Source organism: Monodelphis domestica, chromosome 3 (genome assembly GCF_027887165.1).
Source record: "Monodelphis domestica isolate mMonDom1 chromosome 3, mMonDom1.pri, whole genome shotgun sequence".
In the NCBI taxonomy this organism is placed as follows: Eukaryota; Metazoa; Chordata; class Mammalia; order Didelphimorphia; family Didelphidae; genus Monodelphis; species Monodelphis domestica.
This window is the reverse complement of record NC_077229.1, coordinates 189,152,553-189,177,864: the sequence shown is the minus strand read 5'-3', so window position 1 is coordinate 189,177,864 and position 25,312 is coordinate 189,152,553. Positions and strand designations below refer to the sequence as shown.

The following is a 25,312-nucleotide window of genomic DNA, read 5'->3' as shown; positions in this document are numbered from 1 at the left end:
ATAGGCAAAGGTCTTGATCAATGACACATGTTAAACCCAATGGCATTATGCATAGGCTATGGGAGGGGGGTTAGAGGAGGGGAGGGAAAGAACATGAATCTAGTAACCATGGGAAAATATTCTAAATTAATTAATGAAATAAAATTTTCCAAAAAAGAAAAGAAAAAAAGAGGTAGGTCTTCCAGATGCCAGGAGTCATGAGACTTTTAGGATGGCAAGGGAGTACACATATCCCACTATCTTTCCTTTATCCCACCATCTTAAGTAGTTTGTTGACAGATAAGCAACAGCTTTGTCTTGATTCAATGAAAGGGTGGGATGAATTGCAACTTAATTCAGTCAGAAGATGACTTCAAAATCAATATCAAAATTCAACCTTTTTAAAATCCAAAATTAATCTTGGAGTACCAAAGAAAAAAGTACAAGCTAGTGTTAAATATTCACCCATATCTACTTCAGCAAAAACATGAACTCTAATAAGAAATGGCAGCAAGTGGCTTCTTCTACTCCAGAAGTATACAAAAGATCAGTCAGAAGTCTAGGGGCAATAGGAAAGGGACTGTCAGCAAAGCTACCCCCTAGTACAGATGAATAAGCCTATAATCTCCCAAGGCAAACAGTTATGAGCCAGAGCAAGATTCTATGTGAAAGCAAATAAAGCCCCCTGGGTTGTGTCCCAGGGTAGTCAGAAAGCCCAAGAGACGTCAATAACCCACACTAGGGACCCTTTAAAGACCTGGAGGAGAACCAACAATCAGTGCCAACACAGTACTTAGAAATGCACTTTCATGATCTTTGGCCTGGGACAGACCAGGAAGAAATGCCCATTGACAGCCCAAAAGGAAAACCCACAACAAGGAAAAGTAGAGTCAATCATCCCAACCACAAGCACAGCAAAAAAAACAGAGGCTCGTCATATCACAAAGCCCCGATACAGGAACTAAGGCTAGAGAGAAAAATAAACTTTTAAAAATGTTGTTCTTGTTCAATGGTTTCAGTTGTCTTACCCTTTGTGACTTCATTTGGAATTTTCTTGGCAAAGATACTGGAGTGGTTTGCCACTCTCTTTTCCAGTTCATTTTAGAGGAAACTGAGGCCAAAAGGGGAAGTGACTTGCCCAGGGTTACACAGATAGTATCTAAGGCTAAATTTGAACTCAGGTCTTCTTGATTCTAGATTCTATGTTCTATCTACTGCACTATCAAGCTGCCCTATTAGAAAAATATCACATCACCACTATAAAGAAACCAAAAAAAGAACCATTTCATTTCAGAGATGCACAAAAATCCAGCATAGAAAAGTATGATGCTAAAACAAAAAGCAATGACCCAAAGGGGGGGAAATATATTTTCCACAAGAACCATAATAATATCTATAAAGAAATAAAGCAAGAGCTAAGAATGAAATAAAATTGGTAGAGAAAAGAATTGGAAGAAGAATAAATAGCTTACAAAGGAAAGTAATAAACCAAGTAACAACTCCACAAAAACTAGACTAGACCAAAGAGAAATCAATGAATCCATGAAACAAAATTATTAACCAAAAGATTAAAAAATTGGTAGAAAACATAAAATATATGATATAAAAAACAACTGACCTAGAAAACAAGTTATAGAGATAATTTAAGAATTATTAGAATTCATAAAAACCATAAATTTTTTAAAATCTGGATACCATATTTTAAGAAATCATAATGAAAACTTCTCAAATATATTTTATCCAAAAGAGAAAGTAACAATAGAATCCACTGATCTCCTTCTGAAAGAAAAAAATCTTTGGATGCCATTGCCAAAATCCAGAGCTCTTTTGCCAAAGGGAGAATACTATAAGCATCCAGAAAGAGGCAGTACAAGTGCCAAAAAAAACACAGTTCGGACCACACATGATCTGGCAGCTTCTTCTTAAAATGAAAGAAGATCTTGGAATACAATATTCCAAAAAGCAAAACATATAGGCTTTCAACCAAAAATAACTTACTCTGCAAACTGAGTATAATTCCACAAGAGGGAAATGTATTTTTAATGGAGTAGAGGACTTCAAGCATTTATGATGCAAAAAAAAAAAAAAGCTAAATTGGAATTTTGAAATACAAGCACCAGAGTCAAGAGAAATCAAGAATATAAATCTTTTTGAGTAATTAGAAAGGACTGCATAATAAAATAGTATTACTATTTTAATAGAGAAGAAAAGACACATCCTTTTACAACTTTAATGGCTTCAAAGAGTATTGAATGAGTTAAATGAGAGGACTTTAAGGATAATAATGGAGAAGGATTTTAAGAGGGAAATGATAAAGGGAATAAAAGTAATATACTTGTTTTACTGGAGTAAAATGAGGAAGAAGGTGTAGAATAAAAAGAATATACAAACATAGAAGAATAGCTGGTAGGTGGGTATCAGATGAACCTCACTTATATCTGACACAGACACAAAAAGAGTTGAACACATATAGCTAACTTTGTATAGAAATATATCAAATTCAATAGGGAAACAAGGCAGGAAATGAAGGTAGGGAATAAGAGGGACACCAATTACCAGTAGATAATTAGGAAAGAGAAGGAGGAAAGTCAGCAGTAGCGATGCCAAAAAAAGACCACTGAAACATGTTTTTAAATGTAGATGAGATAAGAGAGAAGTTTAAAATGAAGTGCAAACATTCAAGGTAGTTTTGAAAGTAATATCTGGAATTTATTATATATATATTTTTAAAAACACACATAGTATTATAGGAAGTATGTGTGGTAGAGTGTTTTGCCCACTTCATGGCCTTTGTGTAGATCTGCCTAGATGTGGCTCATAGGGAGGCAAGAATAGATATCTCTGGAGTTTTCTCCCCTTATCCTTCTCCCAGGGGAAGGAGAAGAAGCCAGAAGTTGGGCACAGAAGGCGTCAGACCACCCTTTTCTCCTCAGAAAGAGAGTATTCAAGGATAAAATTACATCTATTTGCTCCTTTAAATATTATTAATCTAGGGAAAGCCATTTTTAGACTCAAGCTGCATTCCTGATCACTACTTCTTAATGAGGAAAGAGAAACCCCTTCCCACCTATAAATCCAAGATTGGACTCTCTTCCCACCAGATGACAGTTCCACAATGAACATATATAGCAAGTCAGCTCATTTATCCACAAAAAATATGCATCTTCTTCCTAAAGACTTTCTCTCCTTTCAGGCTGAAGGAAGAATAGAGTTATGTGCCTTCTATTTTGAAGTTGGAAACCAGAAACCCAGAATCTCTCTTTTCCCCAGCTTTTTCTACGAAACCAACTGGTCCCCTCACACAGATATGGAGAGCCAAGCAATTAATTTTGACTGGTAAAGATAGTCCTTCATACAAACAAGTTTTGAGGCTTAGGTTACAATATGACATGGAGGTTCCCAGTTTCATATAAATCTTCTTGTATTCTGCTGTGAATATAGGAATGTCCTTTTTTGTCATTTAAGTTTAGAATTTGAAAAAATAAAAAAATATTTAATAGAGATTAGAAGATAGGGGTATGGGTTATTAGTTGTTATCCTCAGAGATTTTTTTAAAATAATAATATAAATTAAATTGATTTACCAATATCTATATTTTGGGCAGGTAATAGAGTTAGACATTGCCCTGTGTGTGAAAGAAATTATTGAGGGGACTTTGATAATTCTAAAACCTGGACCCAGAAGGGGCTGAATTAAATTTGGAAAAATGGTCAGAGCAAAACTCCATTAGATATATTTTTTTTCATTATTCAGCTATCCTGTCTCTTTCTCTTTATATCTAGCTATAATATGGCTAGATATCGATATAAATATCTTATAAAGTTGATAGTGTTGGACATGGAATCAGGAATATCTGAATTCAAGTCCCAATCAGACACTTACTGGCTGGGTGACCTTAGACAAGATACTAACCTCTCAGCCTCAATTTCCTCATCTGTAAAATAAAAATAATAATAGCACCTACCTCCCAGGGTTGTTGTAAGGATCAAATAAGATAATAATTATAGAGCACCTAGAATATAGTAAGCACTATGTAAATGTTAGCTATTATTCTTTTATTGACAGTATTATTACATCAAATTAAATAAAATTGCTTCTGGCAGACTTTAGTCTACATTGTATAGTATAATATTAACATTTTTCTCCTGTGACATATCCTTCCTTTTAGATTGTACTTCCACTTAATAAACTGCAAATCCAGACCTCTGCTGGGGGCAGCTAGGTGGCACAGTTGATATAGTGCTGGGTCTGAAGTCAGGAAGACTCATCTTCTTGAGTTCAAATCTGGCCTCAGACACTTACTAACTGTAACACTAGAGAAGTCACAACCTTTTTTTTTTGCCTTGATTTCTTTGTCTATTAAATGAGCTGGAGAAAGAAAAGGCAAATCATTCCAGTATCTTCACCAAGAAAATCCCAAATGATATCATGAAGAGTTGGACATGACTGAACTATAGTTGAAAAATGGTATAGTAGAGTATTAGGGCATACTACAAGCCTTTCAAGTTCAGCATTTCTTTTATGTGTAAGAATAAATTACCTGTCCCATGCCTAATTTCATATTGTACATTGGATACCCTTTTATTCTCTTCCCAACCCTTTTTGAGGAAACCCTAGAGCAGGAGTCCCCAAACTTTTTAAACAGGGGGCCAGTTCACTGTCCCTCAGACTGTTGGAGGGACAGACTATAAAAAAAACTATGAACAAATCCCTATGCACATTGCACATCATCACCGCCACCCCTATACTGGACAACAGTATACACAGTGCGGAATCCCCTCCCCCAGATCGCCACTCACCATGCTGACATCTTCCATTGTGCAGCCACATAATCCTTTGCACAGCACCTTGTTCTCATTCAGTTACTCTCAGGACAAGGCATCACGTAAAGGATTATGTCACTGGAAGTAGAACTGTACCACATACAGTACTCCAGGAGCACAGGATGCAGATGCATCCTGTGCTCCTTTCACTGACCACCAATGAAAGAGGTGCCCCTTCCAGAAGTGTGGTGGGGGCCGGATAAATGGCCTCAAGGGACCACATGCAGCCCACGGGCCATAGTTTGGGGACCCCTGCCCTAGACATAAGGCATTACCTAAGCTATAAGTATATTTTGTCTATGAGGTGATAAATTAGGAAAATCTTAAATTTAAGAAATAGGATGCTATCTTCTCTCATTAGAAGCAAGCTCCTCAGAACAGAATCTGGTCCATATGGTCAGGTAAAGACTAGAACATGCACAGTGCCTCAGCTTTTGTGAGCCCAGCCTGCTTCCTCATGTTTATTATATTTGTTATATGTTAAAATACTTGCTACATGAAGCAAATGAGAGCATAAAGATAGGTTTGACTTTTTCATTTTGATCAAAATTTCTCTAATTCCCTATATTCTGGAAACATTCCCTACTCTGAATCTTGGGGATTCACATTTTGGGCCTTTTTCAATGTATTTCATTTCCCAAAATATTCCATGGCTTAATTTTTATGAAAATGTTACTAGGCTTAGTCTAACTAAAATTCCTTCAAAATTAAATCTCTTATATCCTAAGAATACTTTAAAGTTTATAAAGTATGTCAATATTATTTCATTTGATCTTTATAAAAACCCTGGGAAGTATGGTAGACAGGGATAATTATCTCCATTTTTAAGATGAGAAAACTGAAGCTTCAAAGAGGCTTGCCCAGAGCCATATAGATAGAAAGTAGCAGGCCAGAGTCACATCACACCTGTTATTATTAAAATGATCTCGAGACTGATTTTGGGGTAAGAATATAAGCTTATTGATTATATCAGGTTTATTGATTAGGCCAGTATCATAGGTTTCCATAACTCTCTCATAACCAGGGATGGGTCAAAGCAGCCCAATAAATAGGAGCTCATTATTCAGGCACTCCCTTGACCATCCCAAGATATCTTTAATTGGTGATAGTTAATTAAGAGGGGGTCCATCAATCAATTAACCCCTCCCTATCTCCACAGGTGGGCAGGTCACATATGCCAGAAAACTCTTCTCTCCTTCACTTATTATCCAAATTCTGTTAAAAAGGAAGCCATTCCTTGGGATTCCCAACAACAATGAAAATGCAAAAAGTAACAGACTAGATGGTATCTCTGACCCAGATTCCAGACACAAGAATACACAGTAAGTCTCCTTACTATGCAGGAATTAATATAGTATGTGAAAAATAAATTCTCATATACCTCTATGTACTGATATCCAATCTATTGCTCTATTTATTTTGATCCCAGCTGCATAAAATACTAGCAATTCATTTTCTATCCCCACAGTTTCCCAATATGATAATATATAATTATAAAAGTCCTGTCTGTCAAAGAAAAATTCTAAAAAAAGTAAGGCACTTCTTTGGCAACAGTTATAACTACTAGAGTTGGACTCTTAGTCTGGATGGATTTTGGTGGCATTCTCTTTATGTATAATATCACAAAAACAATTGGAATTTAAACTATTCACCTACCATATTACATGTGTATAAAGACAAAATGACAGAGGCAGCTAGGTGGCTCAGTGGATACAGTGCCAGGTCTGGAGTGAGAAGGACTTGAGTTCAAATCTGGCCTCACATACTTCCTACCTGGGCAAGTCACTTAACCCCAAATGCCTAATCCTTGCCATTCTTTTGCCTTGGAACCAATAGGACAGAAGGTAAAGTTTAAAAAAAAAAAGATTCACACTCTTATATGGCACACTCTTGGCTAATGCTAAAATGGATGCTGCAGCTTTTCAATTCAATTCAATAAGTAATAACTGTCTTCTAGTACCAAGCATTGTGGTAGGCTTTTTAAAGACAGACAGACAGACAGACAGACAGACAGACAGACAGACAGACAGAGACAGAGAGAGAAACAACTATACTAAATCTCCCCTTTTCACAGCTTCTCTTCCAGTTTTTTCCCCACCTCATATCCCCTATGACCTAGAATGTATAGGGAGACAATCTCTGACCTCCAAGGGCCTCCATTTTCCTGAGAGTTGGGCATGAGGTATGCAGCTCAGCAAATCCAGGCAAAGTCATTTCAAGAGGGAAAGAGTGATAACTCAGGTAAACAAGAAAGTCCCAATGTAGGCGCTAGACCCTGAATTATGTTTTGAAGGCAGCTAAGGATTCTAACTATTTTGGAGTGGAGAATTGTTTCACTTTTCTTACTACCTACAACCCTCTCCTCTACTAAATAAAACAAAAATCATTTCTGAAGAGCTTGTGAAGAATTGGTCTTAAGTCACCAATGTTGGCATCAAAAAAAGATTAAAATCCTTCCCTATACATTCTAGGTCTTAGAGTATATGAGGTGGGGGAAAAAAAAGAAAGAGAAGCTGTGAAAAGGGGAGATTTACTATAGTTCTGTCTTCTTTTTTTAATTTAAATGCTATTTCACTGATAAGTTTCATGCCTAATATTTTTTTTTAATTATTGCCTCTGACTGATTTCTATCTCACATGTCTTGCCTGCAGGGTGGACAATTTAAGCAGGGAGGCTGGTAGTGTTACAAAGTGTTCAGGCTTGTTTACAAGTCAGTTTGACATTAGACCCTTGAAATTTTCAAGTGTCAGGGAACCAGTTGCTAAATTGTGACTAATCAAAACTAAAAATATAATTAGAAGGGTAAAAAAAGGCCAGGAATGGAAAAGAGAGGGGTAGAGAAAACAAAATTTTAAAGTAATCTCATCAAGAAATTTTGAACAAAGTTTAGTTCTTTTAATCTTCATAATGGTTGAAAGAATCTTCCATTTATTATACTTCTTATGCACTTTACTACAACATGTAAACGGATTACTAATTTAGCCTATTTGCAGGGAGGAGAGGAAAAACAATATTTGAAAGCTATCCTCAGAGTAAAAATCAAGTCCTGCAAATTTTATTCCCAAATAATTAAGTAAACCATATGATCACATTTTAGAATAGCCTTCCATATCCTTCTGCAAAATCCAAATGAACAAATCTGAGAACTAAAATTCTTTCACTATAAGATAAACTTCAAACTGCTTTGTGACCTTTTCTTTCTTTTTCTTTTTTGTGCTATTTTAGCTCAAAAACTTTCATTTTTTTCACTAACCCCTATCATTGTGCAGAAAAAAAACTAGGGAAAATAATGCTCTTTTAACAAAAATAAATAGTCAAGCAATATAAATTCCTAAATTAGTTGTGTCTGAAAATGTATGTCTTATTTTACCCTCTCTTTGCTCTTTGTAGAGTAGTCCTTATAGAGGTTACTCTGGGTCAAAGGACATACACAGTTTAATGACTTTTTGTTTTGCCCAATTTTAAAATCATATGCTATTTTATAGACTAAGCATAAATTCTGATAATCTAGTTTTCAAAAATAGAAAAACTGGACAGAGAGAGTGATAATATAACAACAGCAATAGCAATGATAGTAATAATAATAGCTAGCGCTTATATAATGCTTTAAGTTTTGTAAAGCAGTCCTCTACATATGTTACATGATTTTATTCTCACAACCATCTTGGTGAGGTAGGAAGATATCTTTTTCTTTTATATGATCAACACTTTCTTATATATCCTTTCACCTCTCCCAGAAAGCTGACCTTTCTAACAAGGAGCACAAAAGGGAAAGAAAAAGCAGTTCAACAAAACTAATCAATATATCAGCCAAGTCTGATGTTGCATGAGTGCTCCATACCCTTGTCCCTCTGCTTTGCAAAGAAGAAGAGAAAGAGTCATTTTCATATATCTTCTTTGGGCCAAGTTCAGTTATTATAATTTTATGGAATTCCTTTTCATTTGCTTTGAGGTTCTTTTTGTTTATGTGTTATAATCAACTAGCATTTTTCCCTTCACATACTTCATTTCATACAGCAAAATAATATTCCCTTATATTCATGTCCTTCAGTTTGCTTAGTCATTCCCCAATCAATAGATATCTCTTCTGAATCCAGGTCTTTGCCAATATAAGAAGCAAGTGCTCTACCAATTTTAATGAAAACCAAAGGGGAAAGATATCTCACTTGCCCTTCTTCATCTTTTCAATTTTTTTCATTTGTACCCTAACATAGACCCTTCCTAAAGGTTACTCATCCTTGCATAGGTCTCTTTTTTAATTTCCTGGGTACCAATGGAACCCTGCAGGTATTTATCAATTAGCGTTCCCTCTTGCCTTTTCCATTTGCAGTGTCATCATTGGAAATATGAGAACCTATTTGTGTCCACCATACACATCACCATAATCTTTTTAGGTTATCCTCAATTTTGAATGCTTTGAATGTTGTGGCATGGAAGGATTTATGAGCATGTAGCATCCGCAGGCTTAGTATGTTGTTTTTAAAGATTTGTGTGTATATGTGAATGAGTGTGTGTGTGCCAGGAAATCAGCTTTGAATAATTAAAAAAGCACCATACAGTTTTCCAAATGTAATCCAGCATGCATCCTTATTCCAGTTCAAATCCTAGACCAACCCACTGTCCTTTTGGAGTTCCAATCCCATTTTAATACTGATATGTCAGCTCAATGAACTAGCCATCCAATGCAATATCATTATCTGAACAATAGGTAATTTTCATCCATTGGATTTTTCTCTACATTGTTAGGCTGATCTCTTTTGGGTACTGAAGGATCTCATTGAAAAAGAACCTGAAAAGGAGGCAACTGGGTAGCTCAGTGGATTGAGAGCCAGGCCTAGAGACAGGATGTCCTGGGTTCAAATTTGGCCTCAGACACTTCCCAGCTATGTGACCCTGGGCAAGTCACTTGACCACTTTTCTGCCTTGGAATCAATACTCAGTATTGATTCCAAGACAGAAAGTAAGGGTTAAAAATAAATAAATAATTAATGATTTAAAAAAAAAGAAAAAGAAAAGCGCCTGAAAAGTTTTAGGAAGAAACTCAATCAACACAATATCATGCATAAACAGAAGCATTTGGAGGACCTCACCATCTATGACCAGCTATGCATCTAGGTGGCATATTGAAGACCACATAGGACCTAGAGTCAGGAACATGAGTGCAAATCTAGCTGCAGACAATAGCTTTGTGACCCTGGGCAAGTCACCTAACCTCTGCTTCAGTTCTCTCATTTGTTTTGGCATCAAATGAGATGATATTTGTAAAGTGCTTTGCAATGCTTAAAATGCTAAATAAATGCTAACTAATATCAGTAGTAGCAGAAATTCTGACTTTAAAAAAATTTTTATTTACAAAACCAAATGAAGCAAGCATTTCCATATACAAAAAAGAAGATAGTACACAAATGAAATCACAAATCTGTATATGTTTAGCTCATCTTTCTTCATATTTACATCATAAATCCTGTCCACTAGTATCTTAGCCTTTTCACCCTCCCTTCATCACAAAAAAATATCATCAAAGTGACCAACATGGACATATAAATTAAGACTTTCAAATTTCACCTTTCTATTCACTTTCTGGAGGTAACATTCACAATTTATTCTTCCAGAATGAATTCTATGGCTGTGTATGATCTTCTCCTGGTTCTACTCATTTCATTGTTCATTATCTCACGTAGTTCTTTCCAATTAAAATAAATCAGTCTGCTCATCATTTCTTGTGGTGCAGAAATATTTCATCTCAATCTTATACTATAGTTTGTTCAGACATTCCCTCACTGATGGACACCCCCTCAGTTTTCCAGTTCTCTGCCACCACAAAGAAAGCTACTATAAGTACTTTGGAACATTCTTTTCTTCTTTCCTGAATCTCCTTGGGAAACAGAGTATACTTCTAACTTATTTTTTTAATATATTGATAATCAAGTATAATTGTCTTCCTTTGTAATCTGGGTATTTTATTTTCTGAATTTAGAAAGACTATTCTGAGGAGGGAGATGGTAACTAGGTTCCAACAGACTTGCAAAAGAATCCCTTATTTATTTATGAATGCAGATTAAGAATCTCTTATTTATAGGTATTACATCTTGCATTTGGACTTGATGCAAATATTGTCTATGTGAAAGTTTATACTTTTGATAAAAATCTATTTCCCTGACTTATGTCTCAACTATAATTATTCACAAGTAGAAAAATCTTTATATCAAATGTCACTAATTAATTGAGGCCCAAAATAAATACGATATTGGTACACATTAAGAGACATTACTCAATTTAATAAGTGGTCAAAGGATATGAAAATTTTTCCCCAAAAATGAATAACCACATAAAAATGTGCTCCAAATCACTAATAAGAAGAGAAATGCAAATTTTGACAACTAAAGTTTTATCTCACACTATAAAAAATTGTAAAGATGACAAAAATATGAAACAATGTCAGCGAGCTGGAAGAAGACAAGCACACTAATACATTGTTATTGGAACTGTGCATTGGTCCAACACTTTATAAAAACTATTTGGCATTATATAAGAAAGGTGATTAAGTGACTGTCGTTTTGACCCAGCAATCCATTTACTAAGCATATCACCTAATGCACTGGAGAACAAAGACAAGAAACAAGATTCACCCTAAACCAAAATATTCATAGCAGCATTCTTTGTGTATCAACTACCCAAAAACAAAGTGGACATCTATTGATTAGGAAAATGGCTGGACAAACTGTGACATATGAATATCATGGAAAATTGTTGGGCACTAAGGAATATCAAGGAATTTACTAAGCTTTAGGTGAACTGAGGCAAAGAAATAAGTAGAACTAGAGGTATATAAGCAATGAATTGGGCAATGCAAATGAAAAGTAAAAGAAAACTGAACTGATTAAGTGAAAACAAAATAATAATGGTCCTCAAGAACAGATAATGAAACAACTCTGCTTTGGGAAAGAGATGGGGAACAAAGAAGGTAGAATGTTGTATATGTTGTAACACCTGGTCACTGGACTTACTATTTTTGCTTAGTGATTTTTTTCTTCAATGCAAGAGAGAATTCAATATTAGAATGATGACAGTATATCCAAAAATGTCAGTGATATAAAAGCAGAAAGAATCACTGAGCACTTTTTAACTTAAAAAATTACTAGTGATTCATTGAATAGTTATCTAATTGGTTATATTTATCAAGGATTCTTCTTGTATAATCTTAACGTCCATGAGAAACTCCTTGTTGGTGATAAGTTATTAAGATTATATTTTATTCTGAGTTAAAATTCTTTAGGTAATCAGCAAAAAATAAATAGCATTAAAATCTTGTATGCTCTGGACCTTCCAGTGAATTGTGTGACTATGAAGTTGTGTAAAGAATTATTTTCAAAGCCCATCTGTTTTCTTCTCATATTTTCATCAAAGAATATGTAAAATATTTTCATAAAGAAATTTTTTTTAAATGAGAAAATAGGCATACAGTTTGGCAGTTGTTAATGTTGTGTTCTTTTTTTTTAACTCATTCTTTTGCTATAAAGCTGTAAAGATTAGGTGATTCTCACCAACTGTTTTCTTAATGTGTACTTGATCTGGTCCAGTAACTCTTTCCAGAACTGCTTTCTTATGTGGACTTTCTGCTTCCTAGACCAGAGCATCAGGGAGAAACGTAGAATTCCACTGGGATGGATTCTCTGCCACTGATAATGTTATAGAAATGTGATGGGATACTTTAGAAATGTTGACAATTTCTTCCATCATTGAGCTTTGTTATCTTCCTGTTTCATCTTTGATCTTTTGTGGTTTAGTTGGGTCTCATGCCAAGCTGTCTGTAGAATTATTTTCCCCTCTTCCTTTGTATTTCAATGTATTATAAGTATTTTCAAAGCTTTACAATTACAAGTATTTATGATCAATGGCTCACCTTTAAAAATACTCATAGTATTCTTTGTCTTCTTTAGATGTGTCCCAACCCATTATTACCCTCTCCCTGCTTTAAGAGGATCAAGTATCAGTTGTCTAATCTTGTTTCTGAGATGTCAGGCAATCTGATATAGAGTTTACATATGTAATAGTGTAAACCATCTTTCCATATTGGTCATTTTTCTGAGAGAACTCAAACTAATGGAAGTGAAGAAATAAAGTGAATTATAGCATATCTTGGTCTGCATTCAGACTCCATCAGTTCTTTTTTAAGAGATGAATGGCATTTTTTATCATGAGTCCTTGAGGATTTTCTTGGAAAACTGTATTATAAAAAATAGCTAAGTAATTCATAAATGTTCATCATATAATATTGCTGTTAGTGCATACAATGTTCTCCTGGTTCTGCTAACCTCACTTTGCATCAGTTGATGTAGGTCTTTCCAAATTTTTCTTAAATCATCCTTCTAATCATTTCTTATAGCACAGTAGAATAGAACTCCATTACAATCATGTACCACAACTTGATTAGCCATTCCCCAGGTGATGGACATCCCTTCAGTTTCCATTTCTTTATCCTGGCTTACCTTAAATACATCAGGTTTAAGTCATCCCGATTGTTGTATTTAGCCTTTCTTGTGTTTTAAATTTATTTTTTATTCAGAATTTAAGCACAAAATACATTTTTGCCACATATGTATACATATATGCATATATTTATAAGGTACAGCTTGGTACAATGCCTAACACATATTTGTGTATTGGATAATAAATATTTGTTTATTGAATGACTGACTGAAGTTCAATCTATAGTTTCTGGTCTGTTGTGTGCATTTAAAAAAAAAGATAGCTCAATGACTCTCTTTTATTTTCCCTTTTTTTTTTTGGCCATCCTATATCTATCCCTGCTCAATCTCTTCATTCACCGTATTGTATAAGGAAAAACCAAAAATAAATCCCTTGTAATAAATCCATTAAGTCAAGAAAACCCTGACTCTACTTTCCCCCAATTAGATGTTACTTTTGATTTGGGTTCTAACTAATTAATAGTCAGACTAAAGATACATGATTCTGATATGATTCATAACAGTAACCAACAGGTTTCAAGTCTCTTAAGATAGTCACCTTCATTTGTTTTTGATGCCTAGGCTTTTAAACTTTTTCTGGAAGAAAGTGTTCATGATACATAGTTATGAGATTTCAAGAAGCTTGCCGTTCTCATTTTCTAGATAATCCATATTGTCATCTCCCTTTATATCCATCTTCACCTTGAAGTCATAGAACATCTAAGTACATATTAACAAAGTTATCAAGTTTATATATTTATATATATTTTTATATCTTATATAATACATGTTGATAACTAATCCCTGTCTTTCTAACTACTGCTTCTCTGTCTCCTTCAACAGTTCTGCATCCTCTCCTGGATCCCTTAATTTGGGTGATGTCTCTTTTAGCTTTCTCTTCCTGTTCATTTTCTCCCTTGACAATCTGATTTACAACTCTGGATTCAGTGACTACCTCTAAAAAGTTTATTACCAAATCTTGTCTAGTTCTGACTTCTTTTTGAGGTACCTGCAAAATTAACATCTCCAACTGCTGACAAGTCATCTGCACCTGAACGCCCTACTAGCATGTCAAATTCAGTATGCCTAAATTAATCCAAATTCATAAATGTTTCTTATGGGCAGTTAGGTGTCACAATGGAATAGAGGGCTGGGTCTGGAGTTAGGAACACATGAATTAAAATGTGGCCTCAGACACAAACTAGCTATGTGACTTTGGGCAAGTCATTTAACTCTATTTGCCTAGGTTTCCTCATCTGTAAAATGAGCTGGAGAAGGAAATAGCAAGCCACTCTAATATCTTTGACAAGAAAACCTCAAAAGGAGTTAGAAAGAAGTCATACATAATTGAAAAAATGACTAAACAACAAATACATGTTTATCAAGTTCTTCTAGATGTCTTTAAGGTGGCTAAATCTGCAAGGGGAGGGGGAAGGATGAGATACATGTTACAATAGATAAATAAACAAGTAAACTGAAGAGGTATAAAGTACTAACTGCAAAAAAGATCTGGAAGGCTTCTGGAAGGAGGTGGCAAAAGAATAGAGCATTACAGGAGAGAAAGTATTGGAGGAGGGAATGGGCAGTTAATAGTTTGTGAATGCAAATAAATAGAAGGTTGAAACAATTAACATTTGAAAGAAGTAATGTAAAATACGGCTTGAGGGGTAGGTAGGAGACTGATCCCAAAAGGACTAAAATTCTAAGTTAAGATGTTTGTATTTCTTCTTTGGAAGTTTGTGAGGAAGGGGAAAAGATGTGATCTATGACTTAAAAGATGTATTTTTTTGACAGCTGTACAAAAAAATTGACTGGAGAGGGGAACTGCAAACTAAAACTCATTGAGACTGATATAATAGCACCAGCAAGAGATGATGAAGGCCTGATCTAGGTTGGTGGACCCATGAACCAACAAAGAATTTTGGGGGAAAATTTTACAAGTGCTGGGAACTTTGTTTGGCAGGGAGATAGGATGAGAAAAAGGAAGCAAAGAAGATACAGAAATTATGGACTTGTATGACTGGGAAGATTGTGGTATTCTCAAAAGAAATGACAAAGTTTAAAAGAGGGATAGATTGTGGGAGCAAAGAAAATGAATAGGATTTACCAACAGTTCCTTTATTCCTAGGTTCACATTTTTCCCAAGTCCATAGCATTGTTAGGAATTTTTCCATCTCACTCAGCTTTCATATCAAATCAGTCCACAGCAATCTCCTTGACATCTGTCAGCATCTTGTCTATTTTCACATTCTCCATTGCTACAACCCTAGCATGGTATGGAATCAAACAAATTAATATAAATAAAGTACTTTCTGGACCTTAAAGAGTGGAATGTATTATTATTAGTGGACAGAGTGCTCCCTCCAAAAATTACTAGCTATGTAGTCAGGGAAGTCACAATCTCTCTAACCCTGCTTCTTCTATATAATAATATACTACCTACTTTATAAGGCTGTTAAGAGGCTCAAGTAAAATGACAGACAGACAGATAGATAGATAGATAGATAGATAGATAGATAGATAGATAGATAGATAGATTGGTAGATAGATAGATAGACAGACAGACAGGTAGATGATAGATAGATAGATAGACAGGTTGGCAGATAGATGGATGAATGGATGGAAGGATGGAAGGATGGATGGATGGATAGATAGATAGATAGATATGATTTATTAAGTGTTCACTGTCCCAGGCTTTGTGCTAAGCATTAGGCATACAAATGCAAGTCATATTAGTCCTTAGGCTCAAAAAGCTTATATTCTAATGGAGAAAGACAACATAAACAGTGGAGTTGGAAATGGAAGGGGGAGGGGGGAGTGCATGGTTTGGAGACGTATGGGAAATGAGCTGAAGACCTAGATTTTAGCAAAGTCTGCATATGCAACCAAAGATCTTTGTAAACTTCAAGGGTTATAAAATATTAATTATCATTGCCATGCCAAGGTACACAGTCTGCTTGGACTCTCCTAATGACTCTGCTTTCATTCTTTTTCCTCTTTCTAATTCATTTTTTGCACCACTTCCAGAGCAACTTTTCTTTTTTTTTTTAAATATTACTCCCCTTGTCAAAAACCTTTGGTGGCTCCACTATATTTACTGATAAAAATGTTCAACCTCTCTTTCTGCCCTTCAAGGTCCACCTCAGTTGGCTACCCCTCTAAGTTTTCTAGTTATATATTTTACTTCCCTTTAGCCAGCCCCAGAAAAGTCCTAGCACTGTCCTCTGTTCCTTGCCTAAGACCACAGTATTCCCACCCAAACTTAAGTCCAATTTAATACAACCTTCTCAGCACAGTCCACCTGATTCCCTCAGGTTATTTATGACCTTCTTCCCTAGACTTCACTTAATGTTTTACTTTTGTTCCTCTCTTTTACTTTTGTTTTGATAATAGACAGCAGGACTACAAATTGCTTTAGTGAGTGTCTATAGGATTTGGAGAGGAGCTCTGGAAGGGAGTTCAAATCCTGTCCTAGATACTTAATAGTTGTTTGACTCTGGTATGTAGTTGTGGCCTTGGGGAAATCACAACCTCCCTAATCCTACTTCCTCATCTGTGAAATAATACCAATGCTATCTGCATAATATTCCTATGCCAGTCTGTGTAATAGGATTGTTATGGGGTTCAAATAAAATTTATTTTTTAACCTCAGCCTTAGTTTGCTTCTTTCTATAAAATCATGTAAAAGTGTTCAGTTATGTGTTTTAAATATATTTTTATCTCCTTTCTCTTAGATAAGGGGTCACCTGCATCACAGGAGGCCAGCACCTAATTCCAGGATACACTTGTAAAATGAAGGGGTTATGCTAGAAGATACTCGATGATCTTTTATGGGTGGGTCTTCTATGGTCCTATGCTCTGTACTGAGCCATAACTTAATAAATGTTGATTAAAGAAAGCTGAGGCTCAAGGAGGCTACTGGACTCATCCAGTCACACAGGAATAAGAGTAGAAAAAGAAGTAACATAACCACTTAGGAGTATTGTTGTACAATGGATTTCTATTCTAATAGTGTTCTTCCTATGGAGAGATTCCTTCTAATTGTGAGTCTGTATAATACAATAAAAGGCTTGATTTTGAAATAGTTTTAACAGCTTAATGGTTGTAGCGATCCCTGGGCAAATAATTTTCTAATTTGCAAAAGGTGAGAATAACAATAACGTTTGTAAAAATAATACTATCTAAGTCACAAGGTTATTGGAACAAAGATGTTTGGTAAACCTTAAAGCACTCTAAAGATACAATTATGATGCTGCTGCTGATTTTATAATACACAAGATTTGTATGTGTGTGTGATTCAAAATAAGAATACCATGTTCCTGAGCTGCAAGCCTCAATCAAAGGGCTCTTTCTCTGATTCCCCATCTGTTCCTAGAAGTTCAGGGCAGCTGAGAAGGATTAGGGGGGAGAAAAAACTGTCAACCATAAAAGGCGGACAATAATACAATTTTATCCGTGCAACTCCCGGCACAGTATCATGAAGCTCTCGAATTTGATGCCGTGTTTTTTTCCCCCCCTCTCCAAGCACACACACACGCTCGGAACCCCGGGGAGGCAAAGAAAAGACACAAAGTAGCGACGCTTCCCGCCAAGACCACCCCCGGGGCTCTTTTCCCCCCTGGCTGTGGAGGGAGAGCAGGAAGTGGGGCTGGGCGCGGCCGAGCCCGGGCGACAGCGGCGGCGGCGGTGGGGGCGGCAGGGGCGGCGGGACTACAGCTCCCGAAGTGCTGCTCGAGGCGCCGCAGGCCCGAGCCCGGGCCGGGACGGGAAGTTTGGAGTTCCCTTCCTTCCTCTCCTTCTCCTCGATCCCGGGCCCATCTTCGGGACTCTCAGAAGCTTCCTTCCTCCTCTCGGCTCCGGGGCTCCCAAAGGAGCCCTTGCATCTTGCAGGGCCTGGGATCCGGGGCGGGTTCCGGCGGCGGCCGGAGCGGGGGTTGGGCGAGAGGAAGGGCCGCGATGGAGGTGAGCGGGCCGGAAGACGACCCTTTCCTGTCGCAGCTGCACCAGGTGCAGTGCCCGGTGTGCCAGCAGGCGCTGCCTGCTGCCCATATCAACGCGCACCTGGACAGATGTTTGCTGCTGCATCCAGCCGGGCTCTCAGAGCCCGACGAGGAGGAGAGCCTCGGGTCCTCGGAGCCCGGGAGGAGGCCGAACTCGCCGCCGCCTCCCCCTCCGCCGCCGCCTTTGGGCAGCTGCAAGAGGAGGCGCCTGTCTGGAGGCTCCCTGCGCCTGCCGCCCGCCACTCCGACTGGCGACAGCAGCGACGGCGAGCCGGAGGACCCTGACGGGCCGGGACCGCCCGACGGGAGGGACCCCTACGACCGCTGCCCTAGCCCCTGCGCCGGTGCCCACCTCATCCCCGCCTTTGTCCGCGGCCCGTCCGGGAGCCCGCTCCTGCGGAGGAAGGTGTCCGGCAAAAGACCGGTCGCGGCTGCAGCCTCTGCCTCTGCCACCGCCTCCTCTTCGGCCGCCGCAGTCTCAGCATCCCCGAGGTGCTGGAAGGAGAGCGAGCGCTCCCAGGACGACGAGGACTACGAGGATGAAGACGACGACGAAGAGGCGGCGGCGGCGGCTGCTGCTGCTGCTGCAGAAGCAGCAGCAGCAGCAGCGATGGGGGCTGAGGACGATGACGAGGAGGACCGAGAGGATTGGGAGGCCTCGGCGCCCTCCACCGCCGCCTTCCGAGAAAGCAGCGGGCACCTGGGCCCCGGGCGCGCTCAGCCCCGAACCCCAGCGCGCGAGGAGATCTGGCAGAAGTTGGTGGGCAAACCTCTGGCCGATAAGATGCGCCCTGCTACGCTGCAGGAGTACATAGGACAGAACAAGGTGGTGGGCCAAGAGACCCTGCTACGGTCCCTCCTGGAGTCCAACGAGATCCCCTCCCTCATCCTCTGGGGCCCCCCGGGATGTGGCAAGGTGAGTGGGGGGGGGTGGTCTCCTTCTAGAAAGAGGCGAGCCCTTCCCCTCTCCCTTCCTCCATTTCCCCCCCTTCATCTCCTTCCTAAGCGTTCATTCTCTCGGTGCCTCGGGACCTATTGTTAGTGCTTCTTAAAATGCCAGAGTTAATACAATGGCTCAGGGGCCTAGGCAGCTGATGAGACTAGGTTGCATGGGTTTTCCCTGAATGGTGCCGAGAATATTTTAGCCCCAAACCCTTTCTTCTCTTCCCATTTGGGTGAACTGCAAGTGCCAAGTTTGAGGGTTGTCTTAGTAGAACCTTGGAGATATTCTGGTACCAACCTCTCATTTGTAAAATGAAACTAGATATCTAGAGGTTAAATGATTCCTTCCCCCACTCCCCAAGTAAAGAGGCAGTGCTGGATGTTAAACTCGGGGTCACTGCCTCCAAATCCTTTGTATCTGACTATCTTTTGATAATTCAGTAGCTTTCAATTGATTTGAGACTTGGGTAGTCCAAAAGTACTGTGGCAAGACACTGAAATAAAGCAATCAACTTTTATTAAGGACCTCCTATGTGCCAGGCATTGTGATAAACTCTGGAAATACAAAAAAGGATAGCCTCTGCCCTCAAGGAGTTTGTTATCTAATAGGGGATTTTAGCAATTTAATTAAGGAGGCCCTTGGGATCAGTGAATTAAAAAACTTGAGAAAAGCAAATGCCAGTGCTCTTCCTGTGCACCCCACAGCCTTCAAACCTGAGAGAGATACCAGTCTGGTTTGTTGGTGAATCTTGAGCAGTTCTTCTTGACCTCGTTTAGAGTTTTCTTGGCAAAGATGTTGGAGAAACTTGCAGTTTTTTTTCCAGCTCATTTTATAGATGAGAAGACTGAGGCAAACAGGTTTAAATTACTTGCCTGGGTCCACAAAGCAACACTGGGTAATTCTGGGTGCCACTGTTTACTGGGTTGAAGAGAAGCAGTAATGAAGTAGAATTTGCATCCATAAGAAAACCAAGATAGATAGTGAAAGGGGGTCTGAAAGCCATGCCATTCAAAAGCCACTAGAAAGAATCGTGGTTGTTTATTCTAGAGAAGAGATGACTAAGGAAGTGAAAGAAGGTAACCGAGTTCAAGTAGTTAAGAGTTGTTGCTTAAGGTGACTTGTTCTGTGTTGCTACTGAGGCAGAAACAGGATCTTTGGGTGAAAATGAATGGAAGTCAGATATTAGTTCATTAGACTGATATTTCAAAATTTAAGATATAGCTTCCATTTGTACAGTTGTTCTTCCTTCTAGTTTGTGTATCTTGTTCACATATCTCATATCCTCCCTCCCACTGAATTCTAAGGTGAACAGACCTCACAATTCCCAAAGGTTATCATCCCCATTTTAAATATGATGAAATAGACCCAGGAGGAATGTGATTTGCCAGAAATTACAGAACTAATGAATTTCAAAGCTAGAGCACTGGAATTCATATTTTATACCTATTGGTAAGTAAGTGCTCTATCTGCTCTTCCATACTACCTACAGGAACTTGCCCAGCAGTGGAACATGCCATGCTTATATGTTGAATAATGAACTGCCTAGTAGACACTAGATAACCATAAATTAAAATGGTAGTAGGGAAGATTTCTCACCTGGTGGAAGTTTGGATTAGGTGGCTTCTAGAGGGATAGGGACCAAACTTGTTTCTTTGATTTAGTGAACTCCCAGGTGGGGAAACTCCCCTACTAATGCAGGTGGGTATTTAATCTGAAACTTAATTGTCTACAGCTCTTGAGAAGTTGAACAGATTTGCCCACAGTCAGTCAATACATGTTTCAGAAGTAGGACTTGGGTCTTCTATGGCTTTTTTGCCTCTCTTTAACCTGTTAAAACTATTTTAAATCTGCCATCTAATTAAGTCTTTGAGTGGCCTCCTATAGTTGTTTCTTCCTAAACCTAGTTTGTGACCTGGTTTAAACTTTACTGATTGAAATTACTATTTCTTTGTTGTGTAGACAGGAAATTTATTGGAACAGCTGTGGACTGCATGGAACCAATATAAACCAGGCCAGGAGTACAGATGAGTCCTTAATGACTCTCCTGGGTGGCAGACATAAATAAAATAAGACATCTCCAGTGTTACCACCATCTTCAGGGATCTTGCTTCTCAAATCCCAATTTCTAGCCTATCTTTGCAACCTGAGTAGGCCCTCTATGGCTTACAATATAGGATACTATGGAATACCAAATAGCAGGGGAAATCCCCAAGTCCTATAGGATAACCTCATGACATAAATCATTCTTTCTTTGCGTGCACTCCCCATATTTCCATTTGACATAAAGAAGTGACTTGGCCAGATCTTTACATTTCAATTGTTTTTCTTTAACCCAGAGTTTTTCTTCTCATTGGTTAAAGATTAGTCAGGCAAAAGATACAACAGGATATGGCCTTATTTATGTTAAAATTTTAATTAGATTTAATTCTTTAAACTGAATCCAGGGGGCAGCTGGGTAGCTTAATGGATTGAGAGCCAAGCCTAGAGACAGGAGGTTCTAGGTTCAAATCTGGCCTCAGACACTTCCCAGCTGTGTGACCCTGGGCAGGTCATTTAACCCCCATTGCCTAGCCCTTACCACTCTTCTGCCTTGGAACCAATACTGAGTATTGATTCCAAGACAGAAGATAAGGGTTTAAAAAAAATGAATCCAATAAATTTATCCTTCCAATTACTTGAGAAAGAAACTATCCAGCTAGCCTTGAGATTAAGGAGACCTTGCTGGGTTCATGACCAAGTATAGCTTCTGACACTTGGTAGAGGAGGGGCTCTGGACAAGTCATTAAACTTTCTAGTGCTCCTGGCAACTTGCTTGAAATTTGAAGTTGTCAAACAGTTTGAGATGTTTGCTTTGGTAGGTGAACTTTTCTCTGAAGAGTTTAAATACACCAATAAAATTCACATTACATCCAAAAAGTAACAAAATTTACATGAGCTTCATTGTCACCAGAGAAATGAAAAGTTCAGTCTAATTTTGGAATCCTCACTTTGCCAATTTGATATTTCCAACTGGTGGCGTGAGGAGTCTGAAAAGTCTGGGTTCAAATTCTTCCCTTTACCATCAAAAAATAGACTAATCAAACTCAGTATTCCAAGCCATCTTCTGAATATAAATTATTGATGAGTTAACAGATTGCATTAATGGAGGGAATTCTCTATCCTGGGAGTGCCTCACTGAAAATATCATGGATGTAAACCAAAATAAAAGTTAGCTAGAGCTAGAGAGAATTGCTTCTGAGTTAAGTTATTGGGTAAATCTTCTTTTACTCTAGGACCTTCTAAGACTAAATAAGCATTCTTTGCTGCTATTTCAAAGTTATCATTTGCTAACTAATTATTTGCTTGGAGCAAATGACTATTGACTAGGCCAGACTAAGCATTTAAAAGGTTGTATGTGGAGTATTCTTTAGTAATACTGTGTTAGAGATGCTTTTTTAATTGAATGACAGCTGTACTTTTATTAAAGAAAAAAAGAAAATTCTTCTACCCTCACTAATTCTACTTCTGATAGAAACAAAGGAAGAAATACCAGAGATATAACAATACTTGAGAAAGTCACTAAGCAGCCCATTCTTTGCACTCTTTGTCACCCAATCTATTTTGTCCCTTCCTCTTTTGGGTGGGGACCACATCATTTCCCAGCATTCTTGGTGTCAAAAACAGGTGCTAGCACTTTTTCACTGAAATTTAAACTGGTTCTAAACAGACACTTTGAAGGTCCTTTTCATGTCAAAGATGAAATTTCTAAAGAGGTATCCAAATAGGGGAGGAGAAGATGATGACTATAGAACCAGCAAACTGGAATTTTGGGAATCTGTGCTGGGCAAATTATTTTTAAATTTTAAAAACTGAAGTATTTGAAAATTGCATACAACTGTTCTTTTGGCCTACTCTATATTAAAGCTGCAGTCTTCTTGTCTAAATCTAGTAGGAAGAATTTGGCAACCTTTTCAAGATTGCAATGCATACAAGCAATTGCTAAGTGCTAACTAAATGTGGCTTCTCTGATATATTTTATTTGAGCTTTAGGAACTAACTAGAGCCTGTCTTTTGAGTTTTGTTTTGTGTTTGGTGAAATTCCTGCATCATATAGATAGCATTGTACAAATTTGCAGCAACACAATAAGTAGAGTAAATGGTGCCATTACTTGTAATGCCCCTTTTGTCTTAACTATTTCAATTCTTTTTCTAGAATTCTTGGGATTATTCTACCAGACTTTAGCCCATTCATTTCCTTCTTTTAGTGGAGGGGCCCTCATAATTAAATAGCAACAGCTTGGAGGCAAATTTGATTCCTTTTCATTTTAATATTGTAATTCAAGACCTGTACTTTCTTTGGGGGAACTCCTAGCTTGGAAACTTCCCCTACCAATGCAAACCAACTGCTCCTTATTAGGTTCTAGAGTTACTGAGGGGATCCCACACTGAGAAGTCTCCCCTCCCCCAGGGTCACTACAAATTATGTGTCAAAAGGCCAGATTTGAACCCAAGTCTTCCTGACTCCTACTCTTGGCCCTATGTGTCCAATACCAGACTGCTGCCTCCCAACTGATTCCTTGCAAAAACAAAAGGTTGGGAGAGTGTGGAATAAAGCTTCATCTTGGTATGAATTCTGCACTGCCATTCCTCTAGCTTTGCATTTGCCACTCTTCCCTTAGCTTTCCATGTAAGAGAAAAGGCCAGAGGCCAAAAAGATGTCTCAGGGATACAAAGGAAAGGAAACTCCTCACTTACCCTCAGACTAGGAGACATGGAGATGGAGAAGCAGTTTTCTGTGAAACATAATTTAACTGTACCACATTTTTCACTTTTTTTAATCATAAAGTTTTTTTAATGGGAAAGGGAAACAAGAACTATGATTTTAGTGGTTGAGGAACATTTCCTCAGTGCATCCTGGCCTGCTTTGCAGCTTCTAGCCTTAAGGTGTGTGTCTGTGTGTCTGTCTGTCTGTGTGTGTGTGTCTGTGTGTCTGTCTGTGTGTCTGTGTGTCTGTCTGTGTGTGTCTGTGTGTCTGAAAAATTAAGTGAATTACCTGTCTCCCATGTGAACTATAGCCTTTTTTTTTTTAATCTCCTGAATTAGTAGTTACTACTATGGGTAGAACAGCTCAAGTCCCCAAATAATTTTTTTTTTTTAACTGTCCTGAACAAATCCCTTCCTGGCTTAAGGAGGCTGGGATGGAGATGTGGAGAGATGCTTTCCAGAAATCTTGTCCTTGAGTTCTGTATGGATTATCACTGAAACAAGATGGTCTGGCTTTGGTGCCTTCACATGGTAAAGAAAAGGCCTTTGGAAGGGCAGTTCTGTGGCTCAGTGGATTGAGAGCCAGGTCTAAAGTTGAGAGATCCTGGGTTCAGACACTTCCTAACTGTGTGACCCTGGGCAAGTCACTTAACCCCCATTGGCTAGCCCTTACTGTTCTTCTGCCTTGGAACCAATACACAGTATTGATTCTAACTCAGAAGGGAAAGGTATTTTTCTCTTTATTTTTTAAAGAAATAAAAAAGCCTTTCATGTTCTCCTGGCTCTTGTTGGGAACAATGCAACTAAAAGAGAAAGTGAGCTCATGGGAAGGTGCCAGACAAAAGGCTTTGGGGAGGGAGCCTGCCTAATGGAATGGCTGGTTAGTCATGGCTATGTGATAAGGTAAAGCTGGGAGAGCATTGGAGGCTATATTTGTAGGCTTTTAAACTCTGAAAAGCCCTTTAAGTCTAGGTTTAACTATAAAGGGATTTTTGCCTTGCTGAAATATTTTCCTTTTTTTCCCCTCTGAATCTCCTTTCTTCAGGCTAGACTTTACCTGTCCATATAATAATGGCAAACTTAGCTGGTATTACTTTTTTGCTTTGAAAGAAGAGAATTGAAAAATTTTGTTACAAAGGATGTTTTCTGGAAAAGGGAGAAGTAGGGATACACTGGGAAATTTAGGCAATGTAAAGATAATACTGATAAAAACTTACTTTAAAAAAAGAAAAAAGGGAATTGTAGACTTTGAGTTGAGATACAGTCATTTAAGTAGAGAGCTCAGACACTTGCAGAATGATCCTGGGCAAGTCACTTAACCCCCATTGCCCAACCCTTTTCCTCTTTTCTGTCTTG

At 38.2% G+C, this 25,312-nt stretch overlaps 2 protein-coding genes across 4 annotated transcripts in view; one reads left to right on the top strand and one right to left on the bottom strand.

Moving 5' to 3' along the window:
- The window catches only part of MYLK4 (myosin light chain kinase family member 4), a 156,095-nt gene that overhangs the window by 128,269 nt on the left and 2,514 nt on the right, over window positions 1-25,312 (bottom strand). Inside the window, exon 1 of one of the 2 annotated variants that reach the window (XM_056823356.1) lies at window positions 18,623-18,823. The exons of the other annotated variant lie outside the window; for it this stretch is intronic. Within the exon in view, the coding sequence (XP_056679334.1) occupies window positions 18,623-18,627 (5 nt within the window). The 5' untranslated portion in view covers window positions 18,628-18,823. Of the gene's footprint in view, window positions 1-18,622; window positions 18,824-25,312 lie in introns of those variants that run through there. 2 annotated transcript variants of the gene reach the window in all.
- The window catches only part of WRNIP1 (WRN helicase interacting protein 1), a 40,122-nt gene continuing 24,948 nt past the window's right edge, over window positions 10,139-25,312 (top strand). For both annotated transcript variants that reach the window (XM_007488056.2, XM_007488055.2), the window contains exon 1: window positions 10,139-19,186. In XM_007488056.2, the coding sequence (XP_007488118.2) occupies window positions 18,227-19,186 (960 nt within the window). In that variant the 5' untranslated portion in view covers window positions 10,139-18,226. The remainder of the gene's footprint in view (window positions 19,187-25,312) is intronic.